This window comes from Gymnoscopelus microlampas (genome assembly GCF_963454915.1).
Source record: "Gymnoscopelus microlampas genome assembly, chromosome: 12".
Taxonomy (NCBI): domain Eukaryota; kingdom Metazoa; phylum Chordata; class Actinopteri; order Myctophiformes; family Myctophidae; genus Gymnoscopelus; species Gymnoscopelus microlampas.
The window spans coordinates 29,288,174-29,310,134 of NC_139949.1; the positions used below are offsets into that span (position 1 = coordinate 29,288,174).

The 21,961-nt window shown below is 40.5% G+C and overlaps 1 protein-coding gene across 3 annotated transcripts; it reads left to right on the forward strand.

Annotated features, from left to right (window-relative positions):
- Window positions 1-1,161: 1,161 nt before the first annotated feature.
- Window positions 1,162-21,942, forward strand: p2rx1 (purinergic receptor P2X, ligand-gated ion channel, 1). 3 transcript variants are annotated; one of them, XM_084075272.1, is made up of 13 exons: window positions 1,162-1,485; window positions 11,263-11,413; window positions 14,662-14,733; window positions 15,083-15,140; window positions 16,511-16,598; window positions 16,750-16,830; window positions 18,091-18,232; window positions 18,653-18,798; window positions 19,828-19,918; window positions 20,132-20,197; window positions 20,314-20,412; window positions 20,996-21,040; window positions 21,217-21,942. In XM_084075272.1, exons 1-13 carry the CDS (start codon window positions 1,349-1,351, stop codon window positions 21,223-21,225), a joined length of 1,185 nt encoding a protein of 394 aa, XP_083931398.1. In that variant the 5' UTR covers window positions 1,162-1,348; the 3' UTR covers window positions 21,226-21,942. The 3 variants fall into 3 exon arrangements, with proteins under 3 accessions (XP_083931398.1, XP_083931396.1, XP_083931397.1); XM_084075270.1 differs by having other exon boundaries at window positions 1,163-1,485; window positions 15,083-15,152; XM_084075271.1 differs by having other exon boundaries at window positions 1,164-1,485; window positions 15,083-15,152; window positions 20,314-20,404; window positions 20,994-21,040.
- Window positions 21,943-21,961: the final 19 nt, after the last annotated feature.

Sequence of the window (21,961 nt, forward strand, 5' to 3'; positions counted from 1 at the left end):
AATTGATTTTTATTAATTTATATTTGGCTTAAAGATTTGACAGCAAATTGAGAAACTCCACTTATGGCATGGCCAGACTAATATCACTGCGTAGATATTAGTCTGGAATCTCTGTGTGGAACCTGCATTGCCGAGGGGCAAATTAAAAAAATGCCTCTGTGATAAACCCGCCCCATATTAGCATACTGGGCCCTGATTGGTCCCTCACAACTTCGGAGGGAGAGAAAACAGATCTCTATTGAGAGGGGCCAGACCTAATCTTCCAAGGGCAATTCTTTTTTGCATCTTTTGAAGATTAGTCTGGAACCAGGCTACACTTATTCCCTCCAGAAAGTACAGTTTTTTATTTATTTAAACTATTTATTATGTGTCTGTGTTTTTCTGATTGGAAACTTTATAGAAGTAAATCTTCACTCAGTAAAACCCTGGAGTGTTAGTTTAAGTCTGAGGGACAGTATGTGTTTAAACACATTGTTAATGGGATTATATATTTTTTAAAGTAAATATGTTAGTTGTTTTTAGGCAAGGCCAGTGGCAGAAATATCAAAGCGCACGGCACAGCACTACAAGAGAAAGTATGTTAATAGAAATGAGAGAAACATCATTCTGTTGCTCTGTGCCCCCACCCCCCAACACAACCCCACACACACTCACAAAATAATGATAAGACATAAGGAGGCTTAATGTCTGCATTGGGTGACAGTAGAGTATAGGCAAAAAAAAGAAAAAGAAAAAATTAAAACCCAACTGTGACATATTTGGATATTTTTGTTAAGCTTATGTGGTCTCTATCTCTGCATACCACACAGGAAGAGTGTGTCAAGGGGAAGTCTTATTGCATGAGGTTCGTAATTTGTGTGACAGTCACTGAGAATTGGTGTCACTATTTGCTGCAAAATTAAAAACAAAAATCTTCATGATTGAATATTCAAGGAAGAGATAAGGATAGAGGGAGTAGGTGGGAAAGATATGATAATAGTACAGGGTCAGAAAACACAATTGAATAAGAGGATGTGCAGGAGTGACAGAGAGGGGACTGGTGCATGTGTGAGAGAAAGAGAGAGAGAGAGAGAGAGAGAGAGAGAGAGAGAGAGAGAGAGGGGAGGGAGAGAGAGGAAGTGAAAGTAAGGGAGGGAGGGAAGGAGCCCAACACTTCAAGACTAACTGCTGAAGTCTGTCAGCTGTTACTTATGGGTGGAGGCAGTGGACCTCTGGCATTAGTGGGAAGTCAAGGAACAGCAGCACATATCCAAAGAGTGGGAGAGAGGAGGTACGTGTATATACAGGTGGTTGTATCTACACAAGTGGAGGGGAGAGACCCTCCTCTCTCTGGGTCAGCCGACACAAGATGAAGAGTCAAATCACCAACGCTCTGTCGGACTTCTTCTTTGAGTACGAGACCCCACGTCAGGTGCTGGTGAGGAACAGGAGAGTGGGAGTGGTATGCCGACTGATACAGCTGGGGGTCCTGGCTTACATCATCGGGTAAGATCTCCCTTGCTTGTTTACTGTGTTGTTTGGGGGGACAACAGGGAGAGCCACAGAGATACATTGGCTGGTGTGGCTGCAGAGTCTGTGCGAGTTTCAGCATGCTGGAGGCAGAATCAGGGTCAGAATCTTAATTCTTTGTTTTGCCAGGTATTTTTGCACATACAAGGAATTATACTCAGCGAGGTTGGTGCATTGTAGTAAATATACTATAACTAATATGAACCATATTTACAAATTTACATTTTCTCAATACTAGATTAAGTAAATCCTATAAATTGCTATGTAAATGATTCAATTACTTAATACTTATTTAAATAACATGACATTTCCTTGAACATGTTTTTGTTTCTGAGGGGTAAAACATATATATAATGTATGCATTGGGGGAAAAGTTTACAGTTTTTCACGAATAGGAGCGCTTTGCGGGGTGTTGACCTGATTCTGTTGCTGTGGAAAATAGACTTAACTCCATTTAAGAAATAGTGCAAAAATAATGCCGCAAGCATTGTCTGTGCTGCAAACCGGCCAGGAGCACAAAGGAGACATAATTAATATTGCCTAAAGCATGCATTCTTCTTACTCCTAAATTCAAGTCAAGGCAAGATTACAGCATTCCTACAAACCAACTCATGTCAGCCTCTAAATATTGAAATACATGTTCTCTGGAAGATGATTCATTGTTGTACATGTGTGCTGTGCGTGCATGTGTGTAATCTGAGGTTGCACCTGTAGGCAGAAGAGGATTGTATGTGATGAATAAGTTTAGACACATGCTATCACAGATAACAATCAAATACAACAAACATTTAAGGTATTATAACCATATGTTGGAGAGGCCACCAGAATGTAATTCTTTTTTTTTTTAAATTGTAACAGCCAGACGATTCTATTGATTTACACTAATCTGGATTTACATGGCCCTCGTTTAGTTTTTCTTCTATTATCCAGCTTGTTTGCGCATGGTTTATGGTCAGAATGGTCTTCTTAAAGACAAGGAAGTTCAACAAGGATGACTTGTGGTTATTAGTTATTAAGTAGTTATTAAATTATAGTTATCAAAGAACACATAGCATCATCCTTCATTAATAACCACTTTCAGTCTGGTGTCCCAATTTAGGGCATCATCATTATAGGCACGAAAAAAAGAGAAAGAATATCTACAAGCTCAAAACTCCTCAGAATGCGACATATTGTGAGCTTGTAGATTGGCTATATTCGCTATTCATCATACAAGGAAGTATAGGCTATAGGACACAAGTCAAGTGGTTAACTCTCTAGCCTCGATAGCCTTAGGTTAGCTGACATCGTAATGTGGGTTTAGCTTGAGCAAATGCAAGCAAGTACAAACAGTTCAGTGGTAAAGGATTTATATGTTTTTCAATATCAGGGATCCCTTAACAGAATTTGGCAGTCATAAAAAAGCCCACTCCACTGTTCTTCCAATTTCCCTCCCTTTCCTCCCTTCCTTCCATTTCCCATCATCTACTCATCACCAGCTATACCAGACATTGATGGGCTTTGGGGAGGGATGATGATTAGAAGAGACCGTCTATGGTTCTGCTCTTCAGAAGCAGCCAGCAGGCTCTGACAGCCTTCCTGTCAGAGCACAGGAGCAGACAGCAAACATGCAGCGAGCAGATTCAAAGTGAAAGAATCTTACTCATGTTAATCTTGCCTGACATCTTTTTTTCCAATGTACAGTAGTATTATTATTAGTAGTAGTAGTAGATTAATGTAGCAGTAACAGTAGTACAGTAGTACTTTGTGTCTGATTTGGTCAACAAACTAATTTAATTCATAGTTATCGTTTCCAAAACCAGACAACCAGCAATTAGGATTAAGGATTAAGCTGTTGAGGTCAAATATTCCTAAAAATTTGCCTAAAACCTATGGCTAAATACATTTCTAGAACATCCTTTGGAATAAGACAGAAGAGAGTAAATGTAAATGTGATGTCTTTATCTCTATTTCATAATCAAACAAAGTTTGGACTATAAAGCTCAGTCCACAATGATTTGCAACGCAACAAGTTGCAACTTGCAACCAGTTGCACCACCCGTTGCAGGTCGGTACAGTTTTGGGATTCTGTTGCCACTGGTTGCAAGTTTCAAGTCGTTGCAATGATTTGAAACGACTTGAAACTTTCAACCACTTGTAGCAGAATTCAAAAATGGTGGTTTGCAACTGGACAGTCCACATCCAGGCACCAACCTGCAACTAATTGACTATATTCACACACAGCTGCCATTTTTCTCTCACGTCATATTTGCGGGTTGGGATGAAATGCCACCCGGGGTACCATCATTTCATTAAGTTAATAGAAAATTGCCGCCGTCGGGACGTCCACTGGTCTAGCGGTCCAGGCGCAAACCATATATTCTGGTAATCCAGCTTGACAGCGTGTCGTGGGTTCGACTCCCGATCCCGGCGACCTTTGCTGTATGTCATCCCCCCATCTCTCTCCCCATTTCCTGTCAGCCTGCTACCCTATCAATAAAGGCAGAAAAAGCCCCCAAAAATATCTTAAAAAAAGAAAAAGAAAATGGCCGCCGTGTGAATATGGTGAATTGCCGTTTCCACAGCAATAAGTGATAAACAGACAGAGCTGTCCCTAAACTGGACAGTGACAGATGGTGGCGCGCAGACACATCAAGACGAAGAGCAGAGATAGTTTTACATTTCCATAGCACGTCAAGGGCTGACAACATTGGACTGTCAGAATCCAGGAGATTCGCTTAGTAGATGTAATTTCCTGTGTTCTGGTGAATTTTGGGAGTTTCTCCTGGAGACAATCCAGGAGACTCCTGCAGGATCCAGGGGTGTTGGCAGCCCTGCATATGTTGCAACTTTTTTGTTTGCGATTGGACAAGTTTAACCTGCTAACAATCCGTTGGCCCGCTGGCGGGCCTGCGGCCGTTTTTGCATTTTTTAATAGGTACAGTCCTGTCGTTAAAATGATGCAAACTATTCCAAGATGACGCTACAATCAAAGCCGAAGTCCGACATACACAAACAAAAAAAAAACATTCACAAAGCTGCAGCGACTTGTTGAAAGTTGAATTCTACTCGACCAATATCACATTTTTTAAATTACATATAGTATATCATATAATTAAATATTAATTTCTTTTCCTTTTTTTTCACAGAATGAAATGTTTTATGGTCATGGCCATGGGCTAGGTAAGGCTTCATACTGTGGCCACATTGTGTTTTCCAGCTCATATATGATAATAGCAGTGTTATAAAGGAATCTATTTATAAAAAATATTTAGGCGAAAATCTTAAACCTTCTATTCCAGTCATTTCAAACTTGTATAACTCAATGTCAGTTGCACATATAGTTGATTATTTTTGCTGGGGACAAACATCAAAGTGTTACCTTCAAAATGAGACCATGCCCATGAATTCATTTACAAATGGTTCAAGAACAACAATCAATTTACTTTGGGTATGCTGTGTATAGGCATTTTTTGCAAATTATACAGGATTGTTAACAGGTTAATCACTTGCGACACAATGAGCCGGCATAAGCCCACCTGCAACGGGATAATTCAGACTGCTGTGACGGTCACTGCAACGTTCTGCAACGGTTTTGTCACTTGAGAATCTGTTATGTCCAGTCCACAACAATGATTCGCATCGCAACAAGTTGCAACTGCTCAGCAATTGCAATCACTTAAGGCAGCTACATGGTCCAAATTAATCCACCCACCCACCAAACTGGTAGGGTGGATTACTACAAAATGACTTCACTGAGCAGCGGTGATAAGTGGTGAGGTGGTCACCTCAGCACACGTATTGCTCACCACCACCCACCCCTCCATTGGCGTGTTCGGGACCAGAGGGAGGCGCGGGGTCAACCCTACCCGAACATCAAAGGAGTATGATGGTGTCTTATCAATAAGGAACTTTAGGTGGATAACTGAGTTCGGAGGGTGGATGGATTAATTTGGAGCATGTAGCTGCCTTTACAAGTTGGAATCACTTGCAAGAATTCCCAAAATGCACCGACCAGCAACGGGTCAATTCAGACCGCTGCAACTGGTTGCAAGTTGCAACTCGTGCAACATGCAAAACATGGGTGTGGACTGGGCTAGGTTTACAACGGTCTAAGCTATACAACCAACCAATAGGCTACTGTCACGGCCCACTCCGCGGGCCATGGACTCATTGCCCTTATATGGTCGTGGACACTTTAGGCCTGTTCTTTAGGCCTGTCACGGTCCGCTCCTCGGGCCGCGGACTCTGACTTTATTTTTTAGACCTTCCTGCCCTTATAAGGTCTTGGACTTATTAGGCCTTTGTTCTGTTCTGTACCTAGTCTGGTTATTCTGTTGTTGTTGCCCTGCGTTTGTTCTGTACCTTATTTTGTAGTCTTGTTTCCTGTTCTGCCTAGTTACTGTTACCTGTCTTGTCTCACCTCCCTGTTGATTAGTCATGTTCTCCTCCTGTGTCCTCTTAGTCCCTCAGCCTATCCCAGTGTTGATTGTCTGTTCAGTTCACCTGTGTCTTATTATTTCCCTGTCTATTTAAACCCTGTGTTTGCACCTTGTTCATTGTCTCTTGTTGCGTGTAGCTAGATCTTGAGTTCAGTTCCTTGTTTGTGTTCCTGTCTTTAGTTAATAAACCCGTTAAACCGACCTGTTGGCCTCTGTCTCTCTCTGCACTTGGGTCCTACAATCCTGCCCTGACTCAAACCGTGACAGGCTACACTTGACAATCAGTGTTAATTTATCCATTTGTAACCCTGAGAGCATATAAATGGATCCAAATGGGCTCTTCTTGCAATTATGTTGGCTTCCAGTTCCAACTGTATCAAGATCCAGTAATCATACACCAGATTATGGTGTAGATGAACAAACCTAATTTAATACAAAAAAAGGTTATCAAACTGAATACCAATTCATCATGTCATTTATTTGTAGTAAACGCAAACAAAACAAAGCATTATTTAGACATTGTTGATCATACTCACTCAGAATATACTAACTACTAGGTAGCAAATATAAAAGAAACAAATCCAAGGCACTCTTCAAAAAGTTTAAAAGCTTTAATATAAAAGGCTAGTTCATAGTGGAACAATGCCACTATGGTTTGGGCTAACAAGAATATAAAATATTCTTTGAACTTTTTGAAGAGTGCCTTGTATTAATTTATTTTGTATTGTTGATGCTTTTCTCCTATTTTGCACCTTCCAACAACTTTTTTTTTACCAGCCTTCAGAATGCCGTAGGCTTCCTCCTTTTCTGTTCTTGTACTGGGCAGCAAATCCTAAAGAAGATTACAAATCCTCCCTCTCTGTGTGCAGAACCAGATAGCGATCTTACTTCGCTTGGGGCTCCACCTCGCCTGAGACTGCGCGCCTCCGTCATGGTCCGAAACCGAAACAACCAAAACCAAAACCGAAACTAAAGTATTTAAGTCATCTCCGTCGGTAGGTCAGTAGCTCCTGATTACGCCCACTGAATGGTCTGATAAATCGCGGGGTAGACGGTAGGTCGCCTACTTCGCCCATTCAATGGTCTGATAGAACGTGATAATCTCCCATTCTATGCATTGATAGCATCCGAATCAGGTGCACCAGAAGTGTTGTAGGATCCTTAATTCATTTCATACTCATGGGTTTCTTTATAATAGTTATGAGCTCAGTTTTTTTTGCCCTTCCCCTTGATTGCCAACTCTAACTTTCACAATCTGATTAGTGTAACCAGTTAGCTGCTTCTACTTGGTGGTGAAATTAATATGTTGAACACATCCTGTCTTGGAGGCTTTATGCCAACAAGCTGTTACTTTACGTACTTGATACCAAACAGCAGTGTGTGTGTACAGTATGTGTACGGAGCCCCTGAAGGGACATTACTAGGTAGATTGTTTTAAGGGTAGGTACAATTTTTTGAAGGGTCACTTTCTGTGTGTGTGTGTGTGTGTGTGTGTGTGTGTGTGTGTGTGTGTGTGTGTGTGTGTGTGTGTGTGTGTGTGTGTGTGTGTGTGCGTGCGTGCGTGCGTGCGTGCGTGCGCGCGTGCGCGTGTGTGTGTGTGTGTGAGTGTGAGAGAGAGACCGACAGAGAAAAGGGGGGTCATATTTGAAAATACCTTAGGGCCGACTGCATCTCCTGTCATATACTTACATAACAACAATATCAATAGTCTTTTGTTTGCAGTGCAGCCAAATGTAAGCCACTCATGCACAGCATTGCTATTATATTAACATATTGTCTTTTGTTCAAATGGCAGTGTAGCTAAATGACCCGGGTGTGAAAGGTTCTCTACAAAAATAAAATAAGAATTGCCTTTCTTTCTCATCTTGAGAATGAGACAACACAGCAGTTAGAGGACAAGCAGTAAGAAGTCCTTACAAATTCTACTGAGAAATCTAACCGGTTTATTTCAAAACAGAAATTATATTGTATAAATTTCACATAACTATACTGGCAGGCTATAGATAATACAATTTTAGTAAAGAAACCACAGGCCATATCAAATCTGCCCTTGGCCCCCCGGGCCGGACTTTAAACATACAGTATCACAGAGAGAGAGAGAGAGAGAGAGAGAGAGATGCCACCTTTCCAACGTGCATTCAAACTGCCCACCAGCTGTTATCCTGCTAGTTATAGTACCTGATTCAGGCTCATCTCCTAGACAAACAGAAGCACACATGACAGACAGAAAACATGATTTCTGTCTGTCAACACTTTACACACAAAATGGTCCAACTTAAACAAATTGGATGAAGACAAGAAAAAAACATTACTATAAAACTGATATGGTTCCCATTTCACACGTATTTAGAGATGTAACTGCAAATCACTGTAACTTACAAAAATATTAATAATCTGTGCAATTGGACAGCAGTTTGTCATTTGTGCCTGTGATAGTAAATAACAAGTAGGTGCACCACCAGAGATCACATACTGTAACTACAATCTCTGTCATTACTCGCAACATGCTGCTTGAGGGGTGCTGTTACAGAAACGCTGAGCTTACCAATTAATCTACCCTTGCCTTGAGAGTTTGGCTGCTGAGATGCTGACAGGCCTAAAGCCTAATTTATACTTCGTCATAGGATGGTGCCTCATCACATCATGTCATATTACACCATTTACATTTTTACAGGTTGGCAAACCCGTCAATAAACAGACGCTGCAACAAGTCGTCACTTTCTCATCACTTTCTCCTCACTGGCTGGCCTTGGTTAAAGCGATCGGCGGGTGGATTGTTGTGAAGAAAAATATTCTATTCTAAGCTGATTGATTGATTGATGTACTTTATTTAGTAAGACATGAGAACAACAGTACATGGAAGTACAAATTCACAATACAAGGTCTACTAAACTGGAAGACTCATAAAAGCACAGAGCTTGTTTCAAATGAGTTCCCCATGCACACAAATCATGATGACATATAAGAGACAGACAGATATACACAACTACTATAGAATGTCATACAATCAGTTTACAGGTTACTGGTATGAAGGGTGAGAAATATGTACAAAAGGAGAATGAGAGAGGGGGGGGGGTAGGGGGTAGGTTAGGTTAGGACTTAGACAGGGGCCATTTTCCAATTGCAGCCTCCTGAAGGTGTATCTTTAGGGCTGTTTTGAAAGAGAGTAGGGTTTTACACTCCTTTACTCCTTTTGGTAGGGCGTTCCACATTTTTGATGAATAGCATGAGAACGAGTTACTTCCCTTTGTTGAGCCAAAAAAGGGTTGGACAAGGTTTGTGGAGCTGCCTCTGGTATTGTGATTGTGGACATCATTAACATTTTGGAAGTATTTTGACAAATACAGGGGGATCCCAATGTTGTGATATATCTTGAAGACCAGGCCCATAGCAAGTTGCTGTACTCTGTCCGCAACCCTAAGCCATCCAATCTTATCAAAATGATCAGGGGTTAGATGGATTTTGTAGTTGAGGCCAAGAAGTAGCCTTACTAGTTTGTTTTGGGATGTTTGGAGCCTTGTTTTTAAGGCCTTGGTGGTGTTGTGATACCATGAAGTACATGCATAATCGTAATGACCTTGTATGAGGGCCACTGCAAGAGTCTTCAGAGTCTTCTTACTGACTTTACGATCAATACTCCGCAAAAAGCGTGTTTTTTTGTGGACCGTTTTGATCGTTTTTTCAGCATTTTTGTCACCAGAGAGGTCAGCCTCCAAGATAGAGCCCAGGTAGGTAATTTCGTTTTTTCTTTTGATGATATCATCACCCGCTTTGATCGTGAAGCTCTCTGCCTTTCTGAGGTTAGGAGTGGACCCAAAGAGGATGCATTCCGTTTTGCCCAGGTGTAATGAGAGCTTGTTGTCGGAGAGCCAGATGCAGATCTTGTTGAGTTCAGAGCTGAGAGTTTTCTCAACCTGCAGCCTGTCCCTGTCCGAGACTAGCAGGGCCGAGTCATCTGCGAACAGGAACAGGTTGCAGTCGCAGGCTGACGACATGTCATTCACATATATCAGGAACAGTAAGGGTCCTAGTATACTTCCTTGGGGAACACCACAAGTCACTGGGAGGGGGGGGGACTGGGTGCCGTTTACTTCCACCACTTGCTCCCTCCCTTCCAGGTAGGATCTCATCCAGTTCACTGACGTGTCATCAAAACCTATTGCTCTGAGCTTATTGATCATAATCGGGTGATTAACGGTGTCAAAAGCCTTCTGGAGGTCCAGCATGACCATGCCGCAATATTTGCCCTTTTCAATCTCTTGTTTGATAGAGTCGTTCAAATAGAGAAGGCATGTGTCAGTGGAGTGGTTTGTTCTGAAGCCAGATTGGAATTTGTAGATTAGATTTTTCTCGGCAAGATACTTGTCGACCTGTTCATAGACTATTTTTTCCATGACTTTCGAGATGGAGCTTAGATAACAGCTTAGTGAAAACGCTCGGAATCGCTGGCAAGGGCAGCTATAGATGATGTTTTAACTCTGGCAGTCAATGAGTTCACAACAACCTGTGGTGACGATGTGCTCAATGTGATTAATATTATCATTATTTCCAGTTTGCGTCTTGAACAACGCCGATGAAGGCTGTTTGAGCTGAAACACGTCCGTTGTTGTGGTTTCCTCGGTGAGGAAAATAAAATAGTGAAAAGAACATTATGGAGTGCTGCTGGCTTGTTTATCTTCTCGTTGTATTTTTGGACGTGCACCTAAAGCCTTGTCAGTTTGGAAAGGTTTGGTTTCTGTTTCTGGATCATTGCCAGGCATGTCACCTAGTGGTTGACAATATTAATGCAGGACGCCCAGCACACAATATATCAATGAAAGTATTTAAAGTGGGCTATACAGTGTTACCGGTGTTGACATGCATTTATTAATTTCTATCGTCTGAAACCCTAGTGCACCTGCTCGGTGCTCAAGTCTTCCGCATTTGGTTTAAACACACACACACATTTTTCACAAATATTGTCTCTATATATGGTAGCCAACCTCTAATGACATTTCATGCCAGTTTTGTTTTTCACTTCATCCCATTTTCGACGAGCGGCAGCATTGTACGATGACCTATAAAATAGGTTCAACATTGATTAACAAATGCTAATAACGAATAAACCGCTGGGATCCACTGCTACTAGAAGGCACTGTAATTTTGACTATGCTTTCAAGTGCTTCTCCCATGTACTGTAGCTACATACAGTACAGTATACTGTATACTTGAGTTTTAACTCTGCATTACACTTCCCGGTCTTTTTTACCTGTTGTATACGCTTCCTATGTGTCAAGCCAAATTTGTTATATGTGCACATTCAGTTTCTGCATCTCATTGTGTTCCCATACAGGTGGGTGTTCATCTATGAGAAAGGCTACCAGTCCACTGACACGGCAATCAGTTCTGTCTTCACTAAGATGAAAGGTGTGGGCTACACCAGCGAGAAAGGACATGAGAGAGAGAGAGTCTGGGATGTGGCAGACTACGTCTTCCCTGCACAGGTTGGTGATTGCTTGGAGGAGGACCCATACTTGGCCAAATGTGGAGAAGTGCATGCCTATGTGAATGTGTGCAGGAAGAAGACTTATAAAAGGAAATACAATCCGCGCTCTGTAGAAGTCTTAGGTGTCTTTTTTTAATAATGTTTATGATCCGCAGCAGCAGTCCACCTAACAGACGCGTTTCGGCACGCAGGCCTTCGTCAGACACTGACGAAGGCCTGCATTCCGAAACTGCACCCAGTACATTCATAAACTTCTCCAGACCGTCCTCGAGTTGAGCGAGCCTTTCCCCTTAAAATACAGGAAGAAGACTGTCAGAGTGAATGAACATCACAAAGTCTTAACTTTGGTCGTCAAGCAAGGTCAAAATGCTTTAGAGCCTCAAGCTTCAAGTCAGTCACCAAATACATTTTTTATGATATTTTCCTAAAGTGTGTCACGATAGCCTTAAAGTGATTACGTAATATTGTGTTGGTTGAAGCGCATGAAATCAGTAAAGTTTCCACAAATTATAAATTGCTGGAGGTAAGAAGACACTTCCTTCCCATAACTTATTGCGTGCATCCTGCACAAAGTTAAGCAAACAAAGTGGGCAAACATAGTTCTTCTTTGTTTGCTTAAAATGTTGACTGTAGTAGAGAAATAAAAAAAGACACAAAGATTGCTGTGTTTTCTTTGAAGTGTGGGTGTGTGCACCTGTGTCATTCAGAACTGGTTGTACAGACGGGTAGACCGTACCACTCACTGACAAACAATATAAAAACGTCACTTGTTTGTAAGGTCATACACTTTCACACAGGACTAATATTACCTGGTGACTTCATCTAAGTTAGACATTCTCCCTGATGTCTGTGTTAGACACTTTCACATGGAATAAGGAAAGTGTGTTTTACTCTAATTGTCTGACATTATCCCCTGGAAATGTTTCATAAAGGCTTTTATATCAAGCATGGAACATTTCCCTACTGCCATGCATTTAAAAAAAATGCAAAAGTGTCTCATCCCCTGAGATTTCACTCTTCTGATGGATTTCAGCTTGCTCTTTCTATGAATTGTTCTAACACAGTAAAATACTCTACTCTGAAAGTGTACAATTGTAACCAAAATGGTTAAGGAAAATGAACACTGAGGATTTTACTGTGTATACTGTATGAGATGAGATGAAGTTTCACCATCATTTCCAACATAGCCTCTATAATTCTTGACCGGGAAAGAGGCAGAAGAAAGGTGGAACTGAGATGCAGATTCACACATAGCAGATGAGATGACCTCTGTGTTTGTCGAAATATGGTAGGTTATTTACTCAGGAATCTTTACTTTACAAATTATAGACTGGGCTGATACATATAGGATTAAGACAACAGACAACCTCAACAGTTATTACAAATTACCAGAGGTCCCCATTTAATAGTCCCATGCGAATAAGGCTTTTGCCAGAACAATTTCCCTTGTACACCATCAGCATCTCAAGAATCAAGGAGGATTATTTGTCACTACTCGTATAAGCTTCAAAAGGTAAGTGTGGTAAAGGCTGCAAGACAGTGTTAATACAACATAACAACAATAATAAAGATAAACAGAGATAAAAAATATAACTCTATAGCTATAATAAATAAATAAATAAGAAATAACCCTATAGCTCCCTATAGCAGTTACAGTATAGGGAGGGCAGGGGGTAGCTCCAGTGTGTCATCTCTACACTTCCATCTAATTGTGTCACTGTCACGTGTGTGTGTGTGTGTGTGTGTGTGTGTGTGTGTGTGTGTGTGTGTGTGTGTGTGTGTGTGTGTGTGTGTGTGTGTGTGTGTGTGTGTGTGTGTGTGTGTGTGTGTGTGTGTGTGTGTGTGTGTGTGTGTGTGTGTGTGTGTGTATGTATGTGTCTGTGTGTGTGTGTGTGTGTGTGTGTGTGTGTGTGTGTGTGTGTGTGTGTGTGTGTGTGTGTGTGTGTGAGAGAGTGAGATGAATGTTGACATAATACTGTATACCATAGTACAAACATCAGCTGTTCCTTTGTGCAGAAAGGACACAGGCGTTCAAAGTCATAGAGTTACTCACTGTGACAGAGTCACAGGCAGAAAAGCTCTTCAGCAACAACGCCTCTGTCATAAGGACCCTTATGGTCAACATGACCCAGGGGGAATCTGCTGGTGTCTTGTTTCCATGGTGACCGTTACAAAATGTTATTATACTTGCATCAGAAAAATACCTTTTAAAGGACCCTCACCTGGGTCAAACGTTAACCTCTTAAATGACATGACCTCACACCCCAACATCTTGACAAGATGACCAGCAGGGCCCTTACGGGTCAAAGAGTTTTCAATGCATACATACATCTACCCACATGAAACATTTACATCAGTAACAAAACAGAATTGGACTCTTCCTGTGTTTGCCACCTTCTGTAGTACCGGGGAAAAGTTTCACATCCTGCCTTTTGTTTGTTTATATTTCCTGTTCAACATTTGTTTTTATTTACGTGGCCTGAACAAATACCAGCTAATTTGTACTAAATGAAGCAGTCCTAAAAGCAAGGTCCCTCCCATTTATTCCCATGCTACAATAGCCATTCTACAGATCATTCCACTGGAACTGTGACTGGTGGTAATCATCATAATTATATCCCTTATTAGGATAAACTATTTTGAAGAGGAATTCATACAGTTGAATGTAGTGATGATGTCATTGCATCCCAATGATAGAGTATAAACTGGTCAAATTACTAGTTTGTCCTTGCACACATTTGAGCTGTAGTACTGTTTTGTTTTTCCCCTTACATTCCGATTACGACATTAGACACATGAGTCAACACGAACCCTTCAGAATCCTAATGTTCTATGGTAGTGGTTCTCTAACTTCCCCAAAATTAATGTATTTGGCTGCGGAAAATATTTTGTGCCACGGACCGCCATACTGTACAAGATTTGTGTTAAAATGTTTCAAAAAAAAATCTGAATTCTTTTGACATTTCTTCAATGAAAATAGCAGATCTACAAGCTCACAATGTGCCGCACCGTGAGGCGTTGTGAGTTTGTTGATTATCTATTTTCAAATGGCCGATGTATAGGGTTATGGTTAGACTGCTAAATTTTGCCGGGGACCCCTTGGAAGCTCTTCAAGGACCCATGGGGGTCCCCGGATCCCACTTTGAGAACCACTGTTATAAGGAGACTCTCATAATATTTAAGACATGTGATTGTGATTGTATAAGACCTAATTCTCCTCTCCTGCTCTCATTCCAAACATCTCAGGGAGATGCCTCTTTTGTGGTGATGACAAACTACATTATAACTGAAGGCCAGAAGATGGGAAAATGTCCAGAGGTACAGTATGTGAACATTCTCCATGTTCCTTAATGCACTTCTTTTTTTTTCCTTTGCTGTTTTCACGCGCATATTCACTTGGAAATCATTTCCATATAAAGGAAAACAACATGCATAGTGGGGTCTATTCATCATCTTGAATCCGTTTCCATAACTGGGCATTCGGTCTGCGTTCTATAATCTGTATTGATGCTAATCATTTTAGGTTGTTTGAATGAGGAGGATTCTTTGATGCAAATCTCTTTTATAATGTCAATGTCTCAATCCGCTGGTTCAGAAGCATGCACACATTTACAGTACAGTACCAAAACACATATACAGACTGACCACGCATCCTTGTGTCTTGCAGCTCCCGGACAAGCATGGCTGCAGTTCAGACGCAGACTGTGATGAAGGGAAATACAAACGTACGGGACATGGTAAATCCTGACGGCGTGACAGTGTGTCCTCAGCACCGTTCACTGACTAACCGTCACCGTCCTCTTTAGACAAACTTCTCTTACCTAACCACACGCTTCTCATACCACGAGAAACCTCTGCCACCTTTTACTGATTCTGCTATCAATTGATCATAACCTACTGATTATTATTCTGTTTAGTTTTTTGGGGTGGTTTTGTTGTAATCAGAGAGAAAATAAAATTGACACACGTTCTCATTACGTGTGGCCTTCTCAGGACACACTTCAATGACAGGTCTATCATCGTCTCCCTTGTGTCAATGAAGTGAACGACCAAGTTGTGTTTTGGAGGAGTATATTTACAGAGGGTTGTGGTTATTTGGTAACCATAGCTGACACGAACAGCAGAAGCAAAGACACACTAGCCCACATCTAGCCCACATAGCCCTGACTAAATGCAAATATGCAAAGATAAACATTTATGCTATTCATGCATTCCCCTGCTCCTGCTCCAAGGAGGAAAAAAAGAGATTAGGATCAACAGCCTTGGTCTTAGTAACCACACACAATTTGAGAGTTATCCCGTGGCTTGCAAAGTTGGCAGAAGTCAAGCCTGGCCTAGGCAGGTAGACACCCATGTATGCATATTGACAGGTGTTTGCAGGTGGCAATAAGTATAGAGAGGCTTAAACACACAAATTACTAAGAATATTTTTTATAGGACTATGACCATAATCGCAGCCCTTTGAAGCGGCCATTATGTACTGTACAGCCTCCTCACTGTCCCTAGTATTTCCACATCTCTACAATAAAAATCTGCTTCAATCAGACTTATATTGGCTGATGCTTTAGATCTGTCTGTCACAACAGTCATGTTTACCTTGAGGCACCTGCATCCTTGTTGAAGCAGTCAGAGTCACTAACCCTATAGACGTCTAAACAGAGGCACCACCCCTTAGCTATACACGCACTCGTAGACCCCAGTTAACAGTTAAAGGTCAAACAAAGATTCAGCTGAGTAAAAAAAAAACCCCAGTGGATCTCCATCTATGACGTTCACACTCCTCCGACACAATGGGAGATGGTGATAACAGAAATGCTAATCACATGGAGGAAATTATACTTTGAAATCAGAGATAAATGGAAGTGCTGTTTCTGCATTTGCTTCCAGCTCGCTGAACCAATTTCCTTCCGTGTCTGCACGCTAATTGAAGATAAGACCAAAAGAAGTAGAACAATGTTTGATAGAGCTTTGCTGTGAAAGACAACTTACTCTTTCCTCTCCGGGTGCTAGGCACACGTGTTATGCTGTTTCTCTGTTCGTGCTCTGGGTCTTTAAAGATTGCCACTCAATCATGTCTCTCCTCTGTGTCCCCAAGGGCACATGACCGGGGTCTGTGTGAATGAAACTCAGACCTGTGAGGTGATAGCGTGGTGTCCTGTGGAAGACGACCACACCATACCAGAGTATGTACAGGATTTTGTAATGGCTTTGTTCATGTAAAATATTATGAGGCTGCATATAGATTATATACACAGTATATGTATATACAGTATATAGTATGTATATGTAGAGTGTTTTCATGGAGCTGTTACTCTGTTATTCCATTCCCTCCAGTCCTCCTCGTTTGATGTCTGCAGAAAACTACACGCTGTTCATCAAAAATTCGATCACTTTCCCGTCATTTAAAGTTACAAGGTAACAGACTCTTTGTATCATGTTAAATTGCAGCGCTTAGTTTGTTTAAGTCATCAAAACATGTCAAGCACATTAACAAATACAGACATCATCAACAATAGCCTAACTTTGATAAAGAGTGTGGGATTATCTATCTCAATAGTTTATCTCTGAAAGTTGATTTTCATACACTGAGAATCGAATGGAAAATCAAACAATTGACAAGATGTTTTGGTAAATAATCAGCAGTAATGTCAAGTATGCAATGAGTCGCATTCAGTGTATTAAATGCCAGACCGCCGGTATGAGTGTATATGGCTATGTAACTAGTTATGTTAGAAGAATGGCTTTTAAACTAAAATCCAAGTCTTTTTTTTGTTTGTTCCTGCACTACTGAGGTTTGTCTCCTTGATATACTATGGCTAGTCACTCTATTCAGGGAGTAGATAGAGATGCTGAACCAAGATTATATTTGTTCAAGGTTCAAGGTTGTTCTTTATGGTTACATCTTGCGTACACTACACACATAAGAGTAAAACATATTTTTTGTTCGGCTTCCTTCACACAATGTAGCAGCATAGGTAATAATAACAAAGAAAAAAGGAAAGAGGAGAAAAACAAGAGCAAAAAAAGAGTCTGTAGTTTTATACTAATAGGATAATAAAAATATAATATATGTACAAATATGCGTGGCATATTACTGTATATACACTATAAGCATTCATCAGTAGCTGCAACAGCACCTTATATATACACAACAGTTTAGGAAATCCTCATTAGGAAGGTGCTACTGAAATATTTTATACTTAAGTAGACTTATAGTCTACTTAAGGATTAAATAACACTAGGACACCAGAACATGACTGGAGCCAGACACGCAATCTATATATTCCCCAGTTAATGTTGTCCAGGACAAAATTCCAAGACATATGTGGTGAAACAGCACACTAATCTAAATAAAACAGTTGTTCTGGATAAGACCATATATGATCAAGGCAGCAATGCATACTGTAGCTGGATAACTATTTAACTACTTAAGCCCTATAGGCTATATGCCGAATAGCGAAAATAGCAGATCTACAAACCACAATACATGAAAAATCCTATGGTAGGATGTATGGAATAGGAGAGGTGCTTATAACTGATCATGGGCAATACAAGCACAATATTGTAAATCACAACAACACACTCTCTCTCCGCAAACGGCATAGTTTAATGCAATATAGCATTATGTCCTCATTTATCATTAATGATAACGACCACAACAAATTATCTTTTCAGGAGTAACTTGGTGGAGAATATTGATGCCAAGTACATTGGCAAATGCCTCTATGAACCAAAGAAGGATCCACTGTGTCCCATATTCAGACTGGGAGACATAGTGAAGTATTCTGGCTTTAATTTCACCACAATAGCCAGAGTGGTAAGTGTGCTGCATAGGATGTGTTGAATGAGTATGTATGAATGAGTGAGTGAGTGTGAATGAAATGCAAGTGAATGAGCATTGTTCCATTGGATTTAAATCAATATTACATCTTCACCTAGAACATTTTAATTTTGTTTGGATGGTGATGTGTGGGAGCTGACAGTAGGGGTGAAACAGTTAATCTTTTTTTTTTTTGGTACAACAAGGTTGTTGGCTTAAGTGGTTAATGAGACTAACTGATTGAATCGATTATACATTTTCTTTTGTTTATTGATAGGCCTATATAATAAACAGATCATTTTTAAAAAGGGGTTCTCGATTATTCGATCAATCGAAAAAGTAATCGACAGAATAACCGCTAAGGAAATAGATAGTTGCAGCCCTAGCTGACAGTACTTACCGTTTGTGTATCGTCAGGGAGGGGCCATTGGCATTGTGGTTGACTGGACATGTAACCTGGACCTGGATGTCACTAAATGTAAACCCAAGTACACCTTCCATGGTCTCTATGGAAACCCTGCTGAGACAGACAAAGCCAGAGCATCAATTGGCTACAACTTCAGGTAAAATATTGTATGCACCGTGTCGTTTGCTGAGTTTATAATACTTACATGTGAGATGAATGGTTACTGTATATTACATGAACGGTAAGACTTTATACTAAGGTTGGGTCTATAATACGTTGACCACATTTAAAATGCATTATAATGCACTTATAAGGCATTATAACATTTGTTATAAATGTTTACAATTATGCATAACAACTTATAACAAGGTTTATGAAGTATAATAACAAAACAAAAAAATAACATATAATTTATGAATTCAAGGGTCCATGGGGTGACTAATCGATAGAAAAAAAAATGTTTTGGGTGAACTATCCCTTTAAGTGACCATGAAGCTAAGCCTATTAAAACCTTTGTCGCACGACCAACAGCCACTTGTCTTATATGGGTATAAAACTGCCTTTGGCCTCAGTTTCGTGGTCTCAATTCTAATTTGTTAAACTGTGCAGCCAGGCACCATTCACTACTTCATTCATTATTTGTATCAGCAGATTATAATAAAAAACAGTCTAATGTACACCAGGCAAAAACGTTCTATAATTGTTCAGCCTAAATGAGGCTTCTGTCAAATTAAGAAAACATTAAGTTGGTGATGTTTTAAATTCAAAGTTTAAGATGATTTGGTCCTCCTCACTCACTCTGTAGGGCTGTTCAGCAATCTTTGACCATAATGTAATAAACCGGGTCCATTTTTACCCTCCCATGGTTAAATGAACACTCAAGATTTTACTCTGCAGGCTCTGCCACTGCTATATAGAATCTTTTAAGTGGCATTTCAGAGGAGGACCTATCTTTGGATTGAAACCAATCGGTTGGTGTATTATTTGTTAGGGTGCAAGCCAATGCCGTTCAAAGCAATTTCTATTCCATTATTGACAATTTCAGAACAGCCTTGTTGGAGTTCTGTGCTGATTTCCCAATACAAATGTGCAATTCCCCACCGTCCCTCATTTATTTGATAATGTAAAACCGCATTTATACTCCATAGTGTGACTGTTGCTTGACAATGATCTCTCCTATTGGTAGGTTTGCAAAGCATTTCTTGGAGGACAAGGTGGAGCAAAGAACCCTAATGAAAGTGTTCGGCATCAGGATAGATATCATTGTGCAGTCACTGGTAAGCACCATGTTGGAAAAGAGAAAAAAAAAATATATATATATTACGTACACACAGCCGGACACTTTATTACACTTGACACATCTCTCCAGCTACACGTTAAAGTACATTTCTAATCAGCAATGCATTTAGGCATGTAGACATGGTAAACACACAAATGCAAACAATATATATGATTTAAAGGTCATTTTAACATCTTGCTGCTCTTTATAGGCAAGGAAATTTGATATCATCCCAACACTGACGGCTATAGGCTCTGGAGTTGGTATATTTGGCGTGGTGAGTTTCAACATGAATATACTGTATTACCAATGTGAGATACAGTTTTATATGATATAGCCAATGTTTCCACTATGAAGGAGCATAAAAGTGATCGCTTATGATTTTCTTTACAGGCAACTGTGGTTTGTGACTTGGTGCTGCTAAATTTGCTCCCAAAGAGAGAATTTTACCAAAAGATGAAATTCAAATACACGGACACACAAACCACACAGGTGAGCTGTACAGTATGTTGTACCTGAGTTTTCAGATAAGACAAACATCCAGTTTAAACACAAGATGGCAGCAGAACGGCATTGAAGTACAGCTGTAATCACTTGAGTGTGAAAAGATGGACCCAAGGGTCAGGATAAGACTGTGGTACAGCTACAGAGAAGAACTTGTATGTGCCGTCTCTTTGAAGGTCACGGTGTTGTCCCAGTCCTCTTAGAGGAATGCAACAGAGCTTAAGTCAGCGTCTGCACAACATCTACAATACATCACTACCAACACTGATATCATCTGATAAATGTTGTCTGGTGTTCTTTGAAAAGAACACCATGTTCAGTATGTACAGTAGATCATGTCAAACTCTACTAAGTCATCATAGTTACAAGCCAACACAGGCAGCCCTGTACTCTTACAGAAACCCTCCTATCCCACATGGTTTAGACATTGATATAAATAAATACAGAGTTCAATGTGCTCAATGAGTTCATCCCTAATATATTCTATCGGATGACAATAATGTAATGATGGCGAGATGTAGAGGGTACTCAGGGTTGATAAATGGGAGTCTAACGTTGCGGATCTTTACAGGAACAAAGTTCAGACATGATTATCACAGAGAAGGACGGATCCCAAGTAAGTGGCTATTGCCATTCCACTTTCCATCTTATTTAACTATTCACATCGGCATTTAACTTAATTGTCCTTCAGTGTATTTGAATTGATATAGTTGGTAATAATGATGACATTTAATGATGACCCTAACCATGGTGTGATGATTATCTTACCTGCTGTTTATGTGTATACTGTAGGAGGAGTGATGGAAGGGTTTACCCATGGGCCATGCTGCTGTGACTATACAATCTGCACTGGGAACCTGGATTAGCATTAATAGATTGATGCGCGCGCGCACGCACACGCACACACACACACACACACACACACACACACACACACACACACACACACACACACACACACACACACACACACACGCACGCACGCACGCACGCACGCACGCACGCACGCACGCACGCACGCACGCACGCGCGCGCGAGAACTTGATCAGAGTTCAAATAATATAGATTCACATCATATCCCCCATTCTACAGGATTTGATTTCAGTCTTCAGCAACATTCGGCATCTACATCTTTCTAAGAGAACAAAGGACCGTCATCACATTCATGAGGTCACCCTTGGTGACTGTGACTCTAGCCATCATATGCAGAGCCAGATTTATTTTATTTAGCTCAGTTGTGTGTTCTTTTTTTGTAGATATAGCAAAAAAAGTGTTTCATTTTCTTGATAGCTTTTGTCCTTCATTGTACCCTTACAAGTGAAAAACATTTATTTGTGAAACTCTTCCACTCTTCTTAATTGTGACTGCTTATATTCTTTTTGTATCAAAAACACAATCAATACACCTACAACTGGCTCTACCACTAGGCGACAATCAGAGCAGATCACACAATCATTTGACGCATTCCTCATTTTACAGCTTGTGATTGACAAGTGAAATCAATAAAACTTGTACAGTCATTTTCTTTCTTCTTTGC

Excerpts from the sequence above, each read along its gene's own strand:
- p2rx1 (XM_084075270.1), top strand. The coding sequence starts at position 1,349 with ATGAAGAGTCAAATCACCAACGCTCTGTCGGACTTCTTCTTTGAGTAC. Across the intron at positions 14,734-15,082 it reads AGATGGGAAAATGTCCAGAG|CTCCCGGACAAGCATGGCTG; the intron begins GTACAGTATGTG and ends TGTGTCTTGCAG. Across the intron at positions 16,831-18,090 it reads CCGTCATTTAAAGTTACAAG|GAGTAACTTGGTGGAGAATA; the intron begins GTAACAGACTCT and ends TTATCTTTTCAG.